This window comes from Oryctolagus cuniculus, chromosome 2, assembly GCF_964237555.1.
Source record: "Oryctolagus cuniculus chromosome 2, mOryCun1.1, whole genome shotgun sequence".
Lineage (NCBI taxonomy): Eukaryota > Metazoa > Chordata > Mammalia > Lagomorpha > Leporidae > Oryctolagus > Oryctolagus cuniculus.
The window spans coordinates 57709054-57727719 of NC_091433.1; the positions used below are offsets into that span (position 1 = coordinate 57709054).

At 37.7% G+C, this 18666-nt stretch overlaps 1 protein-coding gene and 1 pseudogene across 3 annotated transcripts in view; both read right to left on the minus strand.

Annotated features, from left to right (window-relative positions):
- GPM6A (glycoprotein M6A) overlaps window positions 1-18666 on the minus strand; it is a 353384-nt gene that overhangs the window by 24957 nt on the left and 309761 nt on the right. For all 3 annotated transcript variants that reach the window (XM_008249994.4, XM_070068303.1, XM_008249983.4), the window contains exon 3: window positions 17558-17714. In XM_008249994.4, coding sequence (XP_008248216.1) covers window positions 17558-17714 — 157 coding nt within the window. The remainder of the gene's footprint in view (window positions 1-17557; window positions 17715-18666) is intronic.
- LOC138848468 (ARL14 effector protein pseudogene) lies at window positions 5188-6233 on the minus strand (annotated as a pseudogene).

Here is an 18666-nt window from a genome sequence, read left to right on the forward strand (position 1 = left end):
CAGCTACAATGGCAGAGCAAATTAACAAAGCAGGATGTCATAGAGTAATCATACCACGGAGAAAATATTTTCACTACTATTAATGCATAAGTTTTGTTCCAAGAAAAATACAGAAGAGTTTACTTTTGAATTTTGACTGCTAAGCTGGTCATATTTCAGAGAATAGAATATCATATTCACTAAAGTATATAAACTGAGGAAGCTAAAACAATAATTCTTTATTCCTATATGTGTTTTTTCAGAATCTGATAAGTACAAAAATTGAAGAACTATTCAAATTGATCACATGTAATCCAAGTTAGAAAGTCCTTTTATGCCATAAAAATATTACATTAGTATACATTATTCTAGTTCTTCATTGATAATCCTATGATAACTTGGTCATTTGAACATTAAATAAATTACTACACTCTCATCTCTGTTAGAAAAAAATTCTCTTCTGATTTTGAAAGCCTTTTGTTCTGGCCAGCGCCGCGTCTCACTAGGCTAATCCTCCGCCTGTGGCGCCAGCACACCGGGTTCTAGTCCCGGTCGGGGCGCCGGATTCTGTCCCGGTTGCCCCTCTTCCAGGCCAGCTCTCTGCTGTGGCCAGGGAGTGTAGTGGAGGATGGCCCAAGTGCTTAGGCCCTGCACCCCATGGGAGACCAGGAGAAGTACCTGGCTCCTGCCATCAGATCAGCGCGGTGCGCCGGCCGCAGCGCGCCGGCCGTGGCAGCCATTGGAGGGTGAACCTCCAATGCAAAGGAAGACCTTTCTCTCTGTCTCTCTCTCTCTCACTGTCCACTCAGCCTGTCAAGAAAAAAAAAAAAGGCATTTTGTTCTGTGTCTGGCTTTATTAAACTCTATTTTTAGTGAAACTCTTTTTAAAGCTCAGCTCCATAAGAGCTATTGAGAGCACAATGGAAAAAAAAAAAACTGGAAGAAATATAAAAGTATTATTAGACTTGAAGTCAGATGATTTGGTCACCATTTGGTGGTTTGACAAATCACTTAACCCCACATAGTTACTTTCCTCATTAGTGAACTGGAAATTAGAATATGTTCTCTTGGGGCTGTGATGTTAACAAAAGGAAGGAATCAATATGAAATCACTTAGCAGGAAAATATGTTCCACAAAGAACTTAAAGAGAGGAAGTTACGTTTAATTTACCAATATTTAATTATTGGTTGTGGTCAGAAGGAAACTCTTTCTGTACAATTTAGTGTTTACTGCATTGAAAAGACAATGAATTTAAATTTCTAGTAGCTCTAAAATGAAAGGATGGGTTCTGTAGAAGTTGTAAATATAAAATGACCCCGCTGGCTTTTCTCATCTTAGTCACTATTTAGGATTACTCACATATATTAAAATCCTCACTGTTTCCTCCTAACTCACAAAGAAAATAGTTTCATTAGAACTTCCTTTGTGAAACATTAATTAATTTAATGATCCATGATAATGAAATTGTTATAAAATGATAGGGATTGGGTGCTAGATATTTAATTAACATTCAACATATTCCATTATCAGACCATTATTTTAGTATAATTTCATCAATACTTGCAAATGATTGCCATAACATCTTCTTGTTATCTTACTTGTTTAGTTTTGTTTTTCTCCATATAATTTTTGAGATCCTACCACATATTATCATTAAATTCAATAAAGTTATAAATTATTTTTGACTTGTAATTAATACAATATGTAGTTATTGTTTTGAGGGATATTCTCATAAATATTAGAAATTTAACAGAGGAATTGAAATGGAAAAAAGAAGCAAGGTTTTCATATTTGGAGGAAAGCTATATACTACTAATCCTTGATAATATAACCATTGAGACTATAATGTACTTAACTTAAAAATGATTTGTATAAGGTAATTGGTTTTTCATATGAACTTGTGTGAATTTCAACTTAATGTCTAAAAAAATTACACTTTGTCCAGCTATAATATTTTTTATTTATTTGACAGGCAGAGTTAGACAGTGTGAGAGAGAGACAGAGAGAAAGGTCTTCCTTCCGTTGGTTCACCCCGCAAATGGCCTCTAGGGCTGGAGCTATGCTGATCTGAAGCCAGGAGCCAGGTGCTTCCTCCTGGTCTTCCATGTGGGTGCAGGGGCCCAAGCACTTGAGTCATCCTCCACTGCCTTCCTGGGCCACAGCAGAGAGCTGGACTGGAAGAGGAGCAACCAGGGCTAGAACCCAGCGCCCATATGGGATGCCGGTGCCACAGGTGGAGGATGCCAGTGCCACAGGTGGAGGATTTACCAAGTGAGCTATGGCGCTGGCCCCCCAGCTATCAATTTTTAACAGATATTACAGGTAGAAGGAAAAATAACACATTAGAAGTCAGCAGCACTGGTTGAAACAAGGCAGTTGACCCTGAATCTAAAAGACTTTGTTTCTACAGACAGTTAACTGCTGGAAAAGTACAGCACAAATTGAATGGAATTTTATGTTATAATGAAATTTCAAGCTTGCAGCAGGTTTAAACAAAATGGATCTATGGATATATTCAAAGTCACTTTATCCTTAAAAAAATGTACCACCAACTTAGACTAAGGTCATTGTTTATAAGGACTCCTCAACTGATGTTTCAACTCACAGGATATACAAAGAGTTTACTAATTCTTAGCTCAGAGCTCCATATATGACAATATATTTTAATAATATTTTTCATATTGGAATGGATTTGAAGAATTTCAATCCAATAATGTTTTCACTTTATCAATAATTAAAAACATTGTTAGATTTCATCAAAGGCAGAAATGACTCAGAACTTAGAGACTCTATGATCAGGAAGCACCACAAAGGTAGAAGTTGACTGACAGCGTCTAGCCTTTGTCAGTTTTCAACCAAGTTCATACATTATGATCATCTGGTTAATGTGAGGTAGAAAAAGATGCTTAGGTCTTTTCTGAGCCAGTTAGCTCTATATTTTGAATGTCTATGTATGATTCTGATGGATATCCAATGTTAAGAATTACTACTGGGAAGAACAGCACTGTGGTGTAACAAGTAGAGCCTTCCCCTGCAACAACAGCATCCCATATGGCCATGGGTTCCTGTCCCAGCTGCTCAACTTCTGACTCAGCACCCAGCTAATGGCATGGGAAAAGCAGCGAAATATGGCCACATTCTTGGGCCCCTGTTAACCATGTGTGTTACCTGGAAGAAGCCCTTGGCCCCTGGCTTTATTCTGCGGTCATCTGGGGGGAGTTGACCAACAAAGGGAAGATGTCTCTTTGTCTCTCTTCCTTTTTTATTTGTAACTCTGACTTTCGAATAAATAAATAAATCCTTAAAAAAAAATTGGGGACCAGCATTGTAGCACAGTAGGTTAACCCTCTGCCTGCAGTGCCAACATTCCATATGGAGCTGGTTTGAGTCCCAGCTGCTCCACTTTTGATCCAACTCCCTGCTAATGTACCTGGGAAAGCAGTGGATGATGGCCCAAATCTCTGGGCCCCTGCACCCATGTGGGAGACCTAGAGGAAGCTCCTGGTTCCTGGTTTTGGTTTGGCTCAGCTCTGGCCATTGCAGCCATTTGGGAAGTGAACCAGCAGACAGAAGACCTCTCTGTCTCTCTTTTTGTGACTCTGCTTTTCAAATAAATAAAAATAAATCTTTAAAAATAAGAATTGCTACAGGAACCAGTAGTGTGGTGCCCTGGGTTAAGCTATCACCTGCAATGCCAACATCCCATATGACTACCAGTTTGAGTCTTGGCTGTTCCACTTCTGATTCAGCTCCCTGCTAATGTGCCTGGAAAAGCAGTGGAAGAATGCTCAAGTGCTTGGGCCCCAGCCGTTCATTTGGGAACCTGAATACAGCTCCTGGCTTCAGCCTGGCTTGGCACTGTCCACTGAGGCCATTTGGGGAATGAACCAGCAGATGGAAGATCTCAGTCTCTCTCCCACTATGTGAGTCTGCATCTCAAATAAATAAATCTTTTTTAAAAAATGTAAAAAAAAAAAAAATGGCCACGGCTCACTAGGTTAATCCTCCGCCTGCAGCGCCGGTACCCTGGGTTCTAGTCCCGGCTGGGGCGCCGGTTCTGGCCCGGTTGCTCCTCTTCCAGTCCAGCTCTCTGCTGTGGCCCAGGAAGGCAGTGGAGGATGGCCCAAGTGCTTGGACCTTGCACCCGCATGGGAGACCAGGAAGAAGCACCTGGCTCCTGGCTTTGGATTGGTGCAGCGCGCCAGCTGTAGTGGCCATTTGGGGGGTGAACCAACGGAAGGAAGACCTTTCTCTCTGTCTCTTTCTCTCACTGTTTAACTCTGCCTGTCAAAAAAAAAATGGTTATAAAACAATTATATCTGTTACAAGTGTAGAAGAAATAAAAAATTTAAATGTTGATAATTAAAGTTTCTAATTTTATTATAAAAGCTATTCAGAAGTAGTTTGAATAGTGCTTGACTTTTTTTTACCGTTAAATAACTATTCAGATCCTGAATATCTTTTCAATATCATGCCTATTCATCATACTCCTTTCAAGATTTAATCAAGTTATATCATTTCATTGTGCCTTCAATGCTGTGAAACACTTCTGTATTCCTATTACATATTCTTTAATGTTAAGATTTTACCATCACTTCCTCTGGGACATAGTCACCCTTTTCATCACAAACACATTTCCTCATTTATGTTTGTAAGTTTTCTTTCACTAAATTCCTCTGGATGAATATCTGAATTCTCTAAAACAACAGCAGTACCAACATTCCCATTACTGTGACATTTTCTATAAACCTAAATTCAAATTTCACTTCCAGGGTTACCATTTTTCATTTCTTGTCTGCACTTTCATCTTTGTTGGGCAATTCTTCTGATTATCCTCTTATATAAAATGTCGCCAGGTTGACAACAAAACCACATCCTTTGCTGTGAGTAACAGTACTGAATAACAGACGCATTCCAGGTTTGAAATAAGTAACATGACAGGTTCCTGATCCTTAGGCACATCTGTTATTTACACAGCGATCGGTGGACCAAAGAGCAAGTAAGGCACTTGGTGCTTCATTCCATTATTCATAGTTAATATGGTGTGCTATATAAATTGCATTGTGCAACTAAGTCTGGTATCATTTAACTAAATCATGGCCAGTGAAATTTGTACCTATGGGAATCATGCACATTGAGGACTGACTATACCTTCTTGATTATACTGACTCAGGCAGGTTTAATGCTAGATGACAAGAGACAGCTCATCTGAGCACCTCAAATGCGGAACTAGTGCTTACTGCGTGTATTTTGAGATGGTTCTCAAACCTTTGTCATTTGGAGATCAAACATAAATGTGTTTCAGAATGATACAGTTTTACAAATGGAGGACCTTTAAATATCTCTTAATTTGACCCTACAATATATGCAATGTGTTTTTTCTGAATTATTTCTCCCTCTTCAATTTTTATTTGTTCATATAGCCGCTTATGGTCACAGCAACATTCATGTCTGCGTTTGGTAGAATCACAGGCAGGAAAAGCATAGAAACCCCCTAAAAATCTCCATCGAGGCAGTTGCAGAGGTCTGCTCCACTGAAAACCAGCAGACCCCGGCTGCCATAGACCTCACTGTTCGTGTTTATCTGAACCAGCAGTTACATTTTTGCTTAACTCTTGTTTTTTCTCATTTATCAGTTTCTGGAGCAAATTCAATTTGCCTTTCTAGGTTTACACACTGTATGGCCCCAAAGTTTAACAGTTCTTCCACCTGATTCAGGATTTCTTCTCTGGAGGTCTTCAGTTCAGTATCCACACTTCCATTGATTATCTGTACATTTGGGGAAAAGCTTCCAGTCAAATACAGGCTGCCTTCCAAATTTTATGCTCAGGAAAGTGGCATCATCTAAGTTGATTGCATGCAAATATCTTTGGGCTACTTTCTTTGGCATGCTAAATGAGTCACAACATGACTTCTGCAAATGCTCAAATCTGTCAAGGTAAATTTTCACATGATGGAAGCAAATTGAATTGTTCCCAGAAAGCACCCTCACAGTGCTAAATTGAAGTAAAATTGTCATTTAATGACAACTCTTGCAGTCTTGAAAACCATGTGATGAGTGTAATATGTTTTATGGCACTCAGTTGTGGTATGAAGCTGGACTCCAACTGAACACAGATCCATAATTCTTGATTCTAGCTAATTTTCCCAGTTTTATTTTATCTAGAGACCTCTTTAGCAGATCATGTGCTGAACACCCATTACTTGAGCTCTCCTCTTTCTGGTTTGGGCAGGGTCCCCCCCTTCACACAGGTCACACTTGGTGGTTTGTTTTCCAACTTGTTACCATGATACCACCCCAAGTCTCATTATTTAAGAAATGCATTTCATAAGGTTATCGGTGCCATAAATGGTAATTCTGATGGATATGGGTAAAGTAAATTGAAAATCTTCTGGAAAGTTTTCATTATACTAGATGTCATTAGGAATATTGGTAATTCAGGGGAGGAGGTCAAATAGTAAAATTAACAAAAGTTTAGAACAAGATGATTGCAACTCTCATGGAATATTTTGAAAGTTTCATGACTTTACTTGCAGAAGAAACTGAAGATGTGATGGAAATAGCAAGATAATGAGAAATAGAAGTGGAGCCTAAAGTTATAACTAAATTGCTGTGTTCTCACAATAAAATTTTAACAGATGAGGAGTTGCTTCTTATGGACGATCAAAGAAAGTGGTTCCTTGAGATGAAATACACTCCTGGAGAAGATGCTGTGACCATTGTTGACATGACACAAAGAACTTAAATTATTACATAAACATGGTTGTTAATGCAGCAGCAAAATTTAAAAGGATCGACTGCAGTTTTGAAAGAAATTCTACTGTGGGTAAAACTTATCAAACTGCATCACCATCAGTGCTGAAAACTGATGTGTTATCTTAAGAAATTTCCACAGGCATCCCAACCTCCAGCAACCACCACCCTGATTAATCAACATCATCAACATGGAGGCAAGAAGCTCCAACAAAAAAAGATTATATATTGCTAGAATATTGGATGATCATTAGCATTTTTCAGCAACAAAATATTTTTAATTAAGATATATAAATTTTGCTATGCATAATGCTACCACACACTTAGTAGACATTATATTGTAAACAACATTTACATGCACCAAAAAAACCCATGTTGCTCACTTTATTGTAATACTGGTTTTATTGTGGTCATCTGTTAATGATGGATACATGTTGTTTATATATTTGCACAAATCTATCTAATGTACAGGACTGAGCCCTAATGTAAATTATTGACTTTGAGAGATAATGATGTATCAGTGTAGGTTCATAGACTGTAGTCAATCTACCACTCTGGTGGAGAATGTTGATAAGGAGGAAGACCATGCATGTAGGGGCACAAGAGGTATACTGAAAATCTCTGTAGTCTCTGCTCAATTTTTCTGTGAATCTGAAACTAATTTCTTGAATAAAGTTGATTCATATATTAAAAATACATGAAGAATACATTCGTGAATAAATATGTGTTACTACTTTTTTTTTTTTTTTTTAATGGGCAGAGTTAGACAGTGAGAGAGAGAGAGACAGAGAGAAAGGTCTTCCTTCCGTTGGTTCACCCCCAAAATGGCTGCTATAGCCGCTGATCCCAAGCCAAGAGCCAGGTGCTTCCTCCTGGTCTCCCATGCAGGTGCAGGGCCCAAGCACTTGGGCCATCCTCCACTGCCTTTCCGGGCCACAGCAGAGAGCTGGACTGGAAGAGGAGCAACAGGGATAGAATCCGGCACCCCAACCGGGACTAGAACCCGGTGTGCCGGCGCCACAGGCGGAGGATTAGCCTAGTGAGCCACGGTGCCGGCTGCATTACAACTATTAAAACTTAAGTTTTATTGTGTGGTTTGGCTAGTAAAAATCACCCATGTCATTGCAAAATTATTAAAGATTACAATTTCAGAAATTAAAGATAATTATATTCAAATTAAAATTTGTGAAATAAAATGTAGGTCATGAAAAAGGCAAGGAAACTTTTCAGATAGTGAAAGGGCTGAGAAGATGTTATTGTACACATAGATGTATAGTATTTTACTTCATTTAATACGGGCTACATTTTCTAGAGTGAAATAAAAATACCAGTTCATTAAAATAACAACTATATTGTTAGTTGCAGGAGATAGAAAATAAGAAAAAAATTCAAGAATGTTTTTCTTATTAAATAGCTAAGAGAACAATAAGAATCAAAAGGAGTAATTAGACTGCATGAATTAATTTTTCAAAATGTAGCAGGTTTATCTAATGTCGTATACCATCCAATGACAGTCACAAAAATTTAACTAGAAATGCAAACTTTCTCTTGTTTTTTTTTTTTTTAAACATTATACTGTCCAGTTTTTTTTTTTTTTTTTTTTCAAGTTAAAACTAATAGAAATTAGAGCATGGAGTCTTGTGACTGCATGAAATCATATGCTAAACTTTCTGTTTTACTCTCTGTTTTACCAATGCCAGAACTGCGCCTGAAAAATAGGAGATGCTCAGAAACTGCCTGTTGAATGAATAACAGTGTGAATACAAGAATTTCTTTGGAAGAAATACACCTGTGTTTATCATTGTTATTCACTGGGTTTTTACACATTAACCAGACAACTAAAATTTAATAAATAGGAAAAATAAAAGCCAACTTCTGACAATGATACATTATTGGGAGTCAAATGTCATTGTTAATATTGACAAATCTCTCGTTCTTATAAATGGTTCTACATTGTTTGGAAAAGGTCAAGAAAACTGACAAGTTTTTTTAACAACAAAATTAAGAAGTACATGGGCATGAACTATGTAATCAAATATGGCGCCACTGAAAATATATGAATTAATGTGTTGTTAATTTTACTATATAATTATGATAAGAAATAGAAACACTAATAGAGCTATGAAGCAAGATAGCAGGATAAGATTCTCTAATAATCATTACCTCCACAAGAAATATCAATTTGAATAGTTATCCATGCAAGAAAATATACTGCAAGGGCAGATGTTGTGGTACAGTGTGTGAAACTATCAGTTGCGATGGCACATCCCATATTGTTAAGCAGGCTCTACTCACAGTTGTTCTGCTTCTAATCCAGTTTCCTGATAATGTGCCTGGGAAGGCATCAGAGGATGACCTGAATACTTGGGTCCCTGTCATCCATGTGTGAGACCAGGATGGAGTTCTAGGCTCCGGGCTTCAGCCAGGCCCAGCTCAGCTATTGTGGCCATTTGGGGAGTAAACAAGTAGTTGGAAGATGTCCCCCTCTCCCTGACTCTCCTCCTTTCTCTTTCACTTTGCCTTTCAAATAAATAACTTAATCTTGAATATACTCACCAGTTCTCTGCAAATTATGGATCTTAATTTTTTTTAGTTATTTAGCAAACCAAGTGATAATGAAAAATAGATAAGCCAAGGTTTGAAAAGTCCAGGGTAATTGTTAATCAGTGGCAGTGTTTCACACATTCAATATGATTGGCACGTATCTTATCTAAATAAAGGAGGGATTGAAATTTGCCAAATAAAATTTCTTTTTTTTTTTCTTCTTCTTTTTTTTTTTTTTTTTGACAGGCAAGAGTGGACAGTGAGAGAGAGAGACAGAGAGAAAGGTCTTCCTTTTTGCAGTTGGTTTACCCTCCAATGGCCGCCGCGGCCAGCGCGCTGCGGCCAACGCACCGTGCTGATCCCATGGCAGGAGCCAGGTACTTCTCCTGGTCTCCCATGGGGTGCAGGGCCCAAGCACTTGGGCTATCCTCCACTGCACTCGCTGGCCACAGCAGAGAGCTGGCCTGGAAGAGGGGCAACTGAGACAGAATCCGGCGCCCTGACCAGGACTAGAACCCGGTGTGCCGGCGCTGCAAGGCAGAGGATTAGCCTAGTGAGCTGAGGCGCCGGCCAAATAAAGTTTCTAAACATTTACCCCAGGTGTATTTTGCCTACTCAAGGAGTATTCAGGGAGTGTGGGGAAGGGAAGGGAGAGGAAATGACTGTATGAACACATTGACCTGCTGCACACCAGCTCTCGCATTTCTCAACTAGTGCTTTGCTTCCTGAGCTATTTAAAGCAAAATTTACCAACAAGAAGGAAGAGTGGGGGGAAAAATATAGGACAAACCCAAGTGGAATCTATAACAGTGATTTGTAAATAGGGTACCCAAAATGGCTGCTAGAAAAAGGGCACATTACATTAAATGAGAAATAACCTGGTAAAATAAAAATATAGATTGCTTTTTAAAAAAATCACTTCTCATGCAACTGGAAATAAATATTCTGGGTAGATAACTATAAAAAAGTCATTAAATAGTAAGAACACAACTAATGGAATAAAATTATTAAATTCTCCCTAAGCATTTTGCTTGTGATCAGAAATACCTTTTAAAAATGTAAAATTACTGAAATGCAGAAGCTCTCTTTCATTGTTCTTGGGAATGAAAATATTACAAGCACTTTGAAAGAATTTTGACAACATCACAAAAAATAAGTATACTGTTATCATATGACCAGCTTTTGTTTTCTCTAGTATTTACCCAAATAAGGTGAAAGCTGATATCCACATAAATCTGCACACAGATGTTTATAACACTTTTACTCATAATTGCAAAACTTGGACACAACCCAGACATTTCTCAGTAGACAGATAAATTCTGGTACATGCAAGCAATAAAATATTAGTCAATTCTAATAAGAAATGAGCTATGGGAGTGAAGATTAGTGAGATGTTGGTGAAAGGATACAAAATTTCAAATAGGTAGTAGGAATAAAACCAAAATATCTATTGTATGGTATGGTGACTATAGTTAATAACAATGTATTATTTTCTTTAAAAACTACAGAGAATACTTTTAAAATTTATCACCACAAAGAATGGTGACCATGTCAAGTAACATATATGTGGGGCAGCTCAATTTAACTATTCCATAATGTATTCATATTTCAAAACAGCATGAGTTACAGGATAAATATATTAATATGTTGTCAGTGAAAATAAACATTTTATTTTTCAAAAAAGAAATGAGCTGTCAAGTCATGAAAAGATACAGAGGAATCTTAAATACACATTGTAAATGAAAGCAGCCAAGGTGCTGTGGTGGCATAGTGGGTTGGGCCTCTGCTTACAGTGCTAGCATCACATGTAGGCACAGTTTGAGTCCTAGCTTCCTGCTGATGGCCTGGGAGAGCAATGGAGAACAGCCCAAGTGCTTGGGCCCTTGCACCCACTGGGATACCAGAGGAAGTTACTGACTCCTGGCTTCAGATCAGCCAGCTCTGGCTGTTGCAGCCATTTGGGGAATGAGCCAGTGCATGGAAGACCTCTCTCTCTGTCTCTAACTCTGGTTCTCAAATAAATAAACAAATCTTTATTAGAAGAGAGAAGCCAATATGAAAAGCTACATAAGATGCGATTTTAACTATATGATATTCTGAAAAAAAAAACCTGTTGAAATAGCAAGATACTGGTGCTTTATTTTTTAAAAAAGATTTATTTTATTTGAAAGGCAGAGATACAGAGAGAGGAGAGAGAGAGAGAGAGAGAGACATACATACACACACACACACACACACACAGCACTTCCATACACTAGTTCTTTCCTTTCTCCCAAATACATATCAAAAGTCCTTTTTAACTCAACTTGTTAGTAGCTAAAAGTTCTGTGTGCCAACAATGTATTGTGCTCGACTTAGGTTTATACTGGTCAACAATACTTTTCCACCTCCTCTCTGTATAAAAACATAAGATACATATATGTTCACGAATAAGACTATCCTGAATTTGTTTCTGTACATGTCTCCTATGAGATATTCTGAGTAGACTTGGGACTCCCAAGGGGTAAAGATGTCATTCTGATCCTTTGTACATCATTGATAGTATGCCACACTGATTTTTGTAACAGATGATGAGAAAATTGAGCCAGTTGAATTTTTCAATTGAAAAAAAAAATTCGAATTAAAACAACCTTTTCCACTAGAAATTAGAAAATAATTAATGTTTTTATATATTTCTTCCTATGATTTAAGTACCAGCACAGTTAATACCTCAACAGTTAACCTGAGATTGCTATTCACTGGGTTCAGTTCTGAAATAGATATGTGATCTACTTCAGACACTTGCAGTGAATAAAATACTGGTTCTTGTTCTTCATGAAGTGCATTTCAAACCGTATTTTTAATTATTACCACTATGCTTTAAACATACTACATTCCCTCTTCCTTTTTTACTTCTACTGAGAAACCAGTGTTAAACTCTGTTGTTCTAATCTGAATAATGTGATGCTATCAGCCACATATTAAGTTTATCTTCACAAAATTCAAACAATGAAATTCTGCCCCGAATTTCTAAGAATGTGACCTTGCGATCTTTACAGAGGTGAAGAAATAAAAAATGAAATCATCAGGATAACCTCTACTTCAATATGGCTGCTATAATTATTAAACAAATGAGAAATTTAGACACATACATGTTTGTAAGGAGAAAGCCATGTGAACATGAATGTAGTGGCTGGGGTGCTCCTACAGGACAATGCCAGAGGCTACCACAGCCTTTAGAAGCCAGAGAAATAGAATAGATTTTCTTCACAGCACTCAGAAAAGACACAAAATCCTGTGACAGCTTGGTCTCAGACTTCTGACTTACAAAACTGTGAGAAGGTAAATTTCTTCAAGTCATCCAGTTTGTGGCATTTTATTATAGCAGCCCTAGCAAACTAACACACAATGTTTAAAGTTCTTATTGTTCTACTTAACTCTTAGAGCATATAGATTAACCTCCATAGAGAGTAGCAAATTTAAGAAATTTATTCCTTCAAAAGTGTTGCGATTATTAATCAAAGTGGTCATGGGAAAATTTTAGAAGAAAATGAGGAGTACATACACTAAATGTCCTAGGATTTCAAAATGTAATACACTGAGTATTTCCCAAGTTAAAATATAGTGTTTTTTGGTTTAAAATTTAGTAGGGAAAATCGTTAGAAGTAGTATTTCTATATTAATTAAGCTTAGCAAATTTATGTTTGATGCATCCAATACCATTTGTTGAATTTACTCACTTTTATATTATTTAATATTTATTATAAATAAAATTGTTAAATATTTTCAATAATTCTTCATATGATGTTTCAGTAAAGTAGTTAATGATTTTTACCTCCATAGTTAACACTGAGATTTTGTGTTTTATGTGTTTCACATTCTGGATTTTGAAAGACAGCATTAAAATTTTGAAATAATCTTAAATTGGCCTTGATAATGCATAAGAAGAATCATGTACTGCAGATCAAATCCCATTTTCAAGAGTATTCATTAAGTAAAGAGCATATTGATTAGCATCCTCTGTTTTAGGGCTTTAAATTAATTTGCACTTTACTGGTTTAGCTTCAATAACCACTTTCCTCTTTATGTAGTGCAAAGAAACAGAAGCAGAATAACGAATTTGTTAGTGTTAGTTCAGAAGCATTTTCATATTACATAATTGTTGCAAAAGAAATTTATTCCACTCTTTAATATTATTTATATACCTAGTAGAATTCATTTATATAACTTCAAAAATATAGACAGTTTTTAAAGTTAAGGAGTACAGATGCATTGGTAAGCTTTATGCCACTATCATGAACTGCCTGAGGCAACTAACTTTTACAAGAGAAAAGGGTTAGCTCACAGTTTTGGAAGTTCAAGTTCAAGATTGGGAGGCCTCATTGCCTCTGGTGATGGTGCCTTGGTGGCAAAGTCTCAAAGTGGCAAAAGGAATCACAAATCCAGAGACAGGATCCACTTGTATCTACCTGTCTATGTGTTCTCTCATAAAGCTCCAGCAATTTATCATGAGGATACTATCCTGCAGGTCCAGTTAAACCAATCACTTCTCAAATACCCCATCTCTAAACATCATAATTGTATTAAGTTTTAACCTTCTTAGTATCATTGCCATTAGACTTTGGGGACTCTTGGAGATGAGATGAACATAGTTTTCATTATGAGATGTATATGAATCTTTGGGACCAGGTGCGGAACTGCTGTGGTTCGCCTATTAGTTTGGATGTTTTGCCCATGTGTTAAAGTCTTGGTCGCCACGGCGGTGTTATTGGGAGGTGGTGGAAATTTTAAAGGGTGAGGCATAGTGGGAGGTCTTTAGGTCATTGGGGTGGGTCTTCAGAAAGCATGCTCTGTCAATAGGGTTGTTACAAAAGCCTGAGTTTGGCCCAACCATTCACTCTGCTTCCTGTCTTGCCATATGATCTCCTCTGTGCATGCACTATACCATCCATCATTCTCATCAGAGACCAAACCAATGGGGCCACCTGGTCTTGCACTAAACCCCAAAACTCTGAGCTAAATAAACATTTTCCATTTGTAAGTTAGTTGTCTCAGCTATTTCACTGTAAAATGAAAAGCTAAGATAACAGACAAAACATGCTAACAAGTTAACTTAGCGAGCATAAGTTATACTGTAAGATACACCTTCCACGACAAGCACACAAACAGACAAGATATAGAATAGAAATAGAGAAGGAAGGAAGGAAGGAAGGAAGATCAGTGTTAGCAAAGAGCAGAAGATAAATCTTTCTCTTCTCTTTTGCCCCCTCCATGAAATTCCACAGAGCTACATGCAATGAAGGTGATGGGGGAGGAAGATCAAGGAGTGTTGCAGCACTGGCTGTAGCCAGTGAAATTTAATTCTTGGTCTTAGCTCTAATCAAATTTGGGAAAGCAGTGTTGAGGTAGACAGGGCTTGAGTTAGAGTTCTCATTCACTGCATTGCTGCTTCTTTTTTGTTTGTTTGTTTGTTTGTTTTTTGTTTGTTTTTGTTTTTTGACAGGCAGAGTGGACAGTGAGAGAGAGAGAGAGACAGAGAGAAAGGTCTTCCTTTGCCGTTGGTTCACCCTCCAATGGCCGCCGCGCTGCGGCCAGCGCACCGCGCTGATCTGATGGCAGGAGCCAGGAGCCAGGTGCTTTTCCTGGTCTCCCATGGGGTGCAGGGCCCAAGGACTTGGGCCATCCTCCACTACACTCCCTGGCCACAGCAGAGAGCTGGCCTGGAAGAGGGGCAACCGGGACAGAATCCGGCGCCCCGACCGGGACTAGAACCCCGGGGTGCCAGCGCCGCAAGGTGGAGGATTAGCCTAGTGAGCCGCGGCGCCGACCCCATTGCTGCTTCTTCATAAGGCAGGAGAAGGTAGCTTCTGTCTCTGCCTCAGTGCTGCTCATTCCTTGGGTGGCACATGGAGCATTTTATTTTAAAGATTTATTTATTTATTTGAAAGGCAGAGTTACAGAGAGGCAGAGGCAGAGAGAGAGAGGTCTTCCACCCACTGGTTCACTCTTCAAGTGGCTGCATACTAAGCCAGGATCCAAGAGCTTCTTCCAGATCTCCCATGCGGGTACAGGAGCCCAAGGACTTGGGCCATCTTCTGCTTTTCCAGGCCATAGCAGAGAGTTGAATCAGAAGTGGAGGTGCAGCCAGGTCTCGAACGGTGCTTATATGGGATGCTGGCATTGCAGGTGGCGGCTTTACCTGCTTTGCCACAGAGCCGGCCCCAGATGGAGTATTAAAAGGGTGGGTGGGGGAAACAGGGTGCCCTACTCCATGCTTAGTAGACTCTGGAGGAGCCCAGACAGCTGCTGCCACTCTTTTCATCTGCTGAGTGGGACTGATGACAGTTGCAATTATTATAAAAAAAAGTGGCCCCTATTTTGCTTTAGAAATTCTTATTTGAGATAGTTAAATGATGACTGAATGACAGATAATTAACTATATGTGGATATGCATTTTCTCCTGTGGTGGTGTTTGTTCCATTATGATGTAATCTTGCAATCAATGAAACAATGAAATTGACAGTACTTGTCCTGGAAAAGATTATTCCCTAATGGCAAAAATGTGCTTATCAAGCCCTTCCTCTTAGCTCTATTTCACTAATGCTTCAGCAGCATGGGCTCTAAGCTTAAGTGAGCTTTAGAGATGACAGTCATTTTGTAAGTGAGTACACTGTAGTCCAGAAAATTTAAATGACTTGCTAAAGCATGCTATGGAATTAAAATGATACCATCCTAATTATAAGAAAAAAGTTCATTGTTAGTTGAATTCACTATACTGTAGTGGCAGAATATAAAGGAAAATAAAATCAAAACTTACTATTTTCCAAAGGTGTATCTATTTATTTATTTATTTGACAGGAAGAGTGGACAGAGTGGGAGAGACAAAAAGACCTTCTATCCACTGGTTTACTCCCCAGATGGCTGCAAGAGCCAGCACTGAGCCAGGCTGAAGCCAGGAGATAGGAACTGCATCCCGGTCTCCAAGGTGGGGTCATCATCCACTGCCTTCCAAGGAGCATTAGCAGGAAACTGAATTGGTAGGGGAACTTCAACCTGGAACTCTGATATAGTATGACAATGTAGCAAGCAGAGGCTTAATCCATTGAGCCACAACTCTGGTCCCTTGTCTTTTTAATAGAGAAACTGCTTTGAACAGACTGAAGCTTGACTTACTGGAGTCATAATTTTTTTATTAATCCAAGATTTTTATGGATTTAGCTTCCTCTACATCTGTAATTTTGATATCAATGATACAAATAATTGAGTTGATAAGGGCCAGCTTAAAGACCTTCAGTTCCATTATTGAGATTCTAGTTTTGTTCACACTCATGTATTTTACCTCTTCAAATATTACAACAAATGTTGTGTTAACACAGAAGTAGACAAGTCTTTAAAGAAATTATTCCAGCAGAGCCAACTACACTTACACCCAACTCATGCAAAATATGATACCCAACTATTATCACTTCTGACACCAAACAGCATAATAGAATTTATGATAAGCTAGTAAAACAGATGTTTGTTGGTTGATGTATATTTGAATATTAACGAGGTGGACTTAATTTATATCTTTTCTTATTTGAAACAGTTTACTTGATATGAGTTAAGTACTACAATTAAATACATGTTCTTATATAATGTAAGAAAAAAAATAAAATCATATCAACATTGGAAAATTGAAAGTTTCATTATAGGAATACAGTTCTGTCTTAAAATATGGAAGTACATTCAACCACGATGTATTTCATTTTTGCCACTAATACATTAGTAGAAACATCTGCCCTGTTTTCACTGTATTGGTCTCAAAGTATGACTGTAAACTCGATTTACTATTAAATGTCAAATCAATGAAGATTTAAGGCCAAAATGAATATAACTCTTATCTTAAGCCAACAGAAAACAGGCATAGTTGGTCCCAAGTTTATAGTAAAATATGGAAATGTGTTGTTGAAGGGATGGGAGGGACAGACACATTTATTGCCTATAAATTGCAGATTGATTTTTCTGTTACTTTTTATGAGACTCAAAAATCCATTTGAAATAATTATAAATCAACCAACAGTTCTGCTCTCTCTACAACAAAACTAGTTGTGCTCCATATGCCTTGAGAATTTGAAACTGAGTTTTTACAAGTAATCATCCTAATTTAGAAAATAATATTATCAAGGTTCAAGATAGCAATCACAGTAGTGATTGTTACTATGTTAAACAATACATTAATTCTTAGCAAATCAAAGTTAAAACCTGTGTGCTATTGAAATAAACCCACATTAAACACTGAATATAGAGAAATAACATACCCAGGCGCTCACACATCTGCCGCAAGTGGTGATTTTGAAATCTCCATAGAGATCTTTGATGGCTCCAGTTGTGAAGAAACCTTCTACCATAAGCAAAATGCCATACACAAAGAATGCAGCTGCGATGCCATAGATCACATACTTAAAGATGTCAATCCTAGAGGAGAAAAATGATTTATTTCAGTAACTTTTTATTGCTGGTCTGCAGAAGTTGATTCTCATATGCTCAAGGCTCTTTTGGTATAAATTTACAGCATGTGTTCATAAAGGAGTTTGGATTTTAAATATTTTTACCTTATGTGTTTAATGTTTGTGATATTAAACATTATGTGATATTAAACATGTTTGTGATATTAAACATTATCTGCCTAATGTTTGTGATCTAAATTTTGCTTTGCCACTTTCAGTATTTTTTTGACTACACCACTGTAGTCTTGGTAAACAGTGATTTATACTTCCATAGGTATTTGCTTAAATGCATTTGATAAATAGAATAATCACTATTAATTTTTCTAATTAGAGCAAAATAACAAACATAAACAAATTTTTAGTTTTAAAACTCATATTAAGGGCCAGCACTTTGGCATGGTAGGTTAAGCCACCACCTTTAGCACCAACATTCCTTATGAGCACTGCTCCACTTCTGATCCAGCTCTTAGCTAATGCACCTGGGAAAGCAATGGAAGATGGCCCAAGTGCTTGAGCCCCTGCCACCCAAGCTCCTGGCTGCTGGCTTCCACCTAACCCAACTCCAGCCATTGTAGCCATCTGGGAACTGAACCAGCTGATGGAAGCTCTCTCTCTCTCTCTCTCTCTTTCTCTCTCTCTCTCTCTTTCTCTCACTCACTGTTTCTCTAACTCTGCTTTTCAAATAAGATAAATAAATCTTTTTTAAAAACCTCATTTAATTGGAGAAACAATCTTGTGGTTAATAATTTAGTCATTTTATATGTAATGATATACATTCTGTATCTCTGTCCTCATAGTCAATTATAATTGAGTTTTACTTCATAACTATCATAAAATGTCACTAATATTTACTGTTGCTGACAATGTCAATAAATAAAAGATATACTTTTGGAGAAAATTATAACTTTCACAATCAGGAC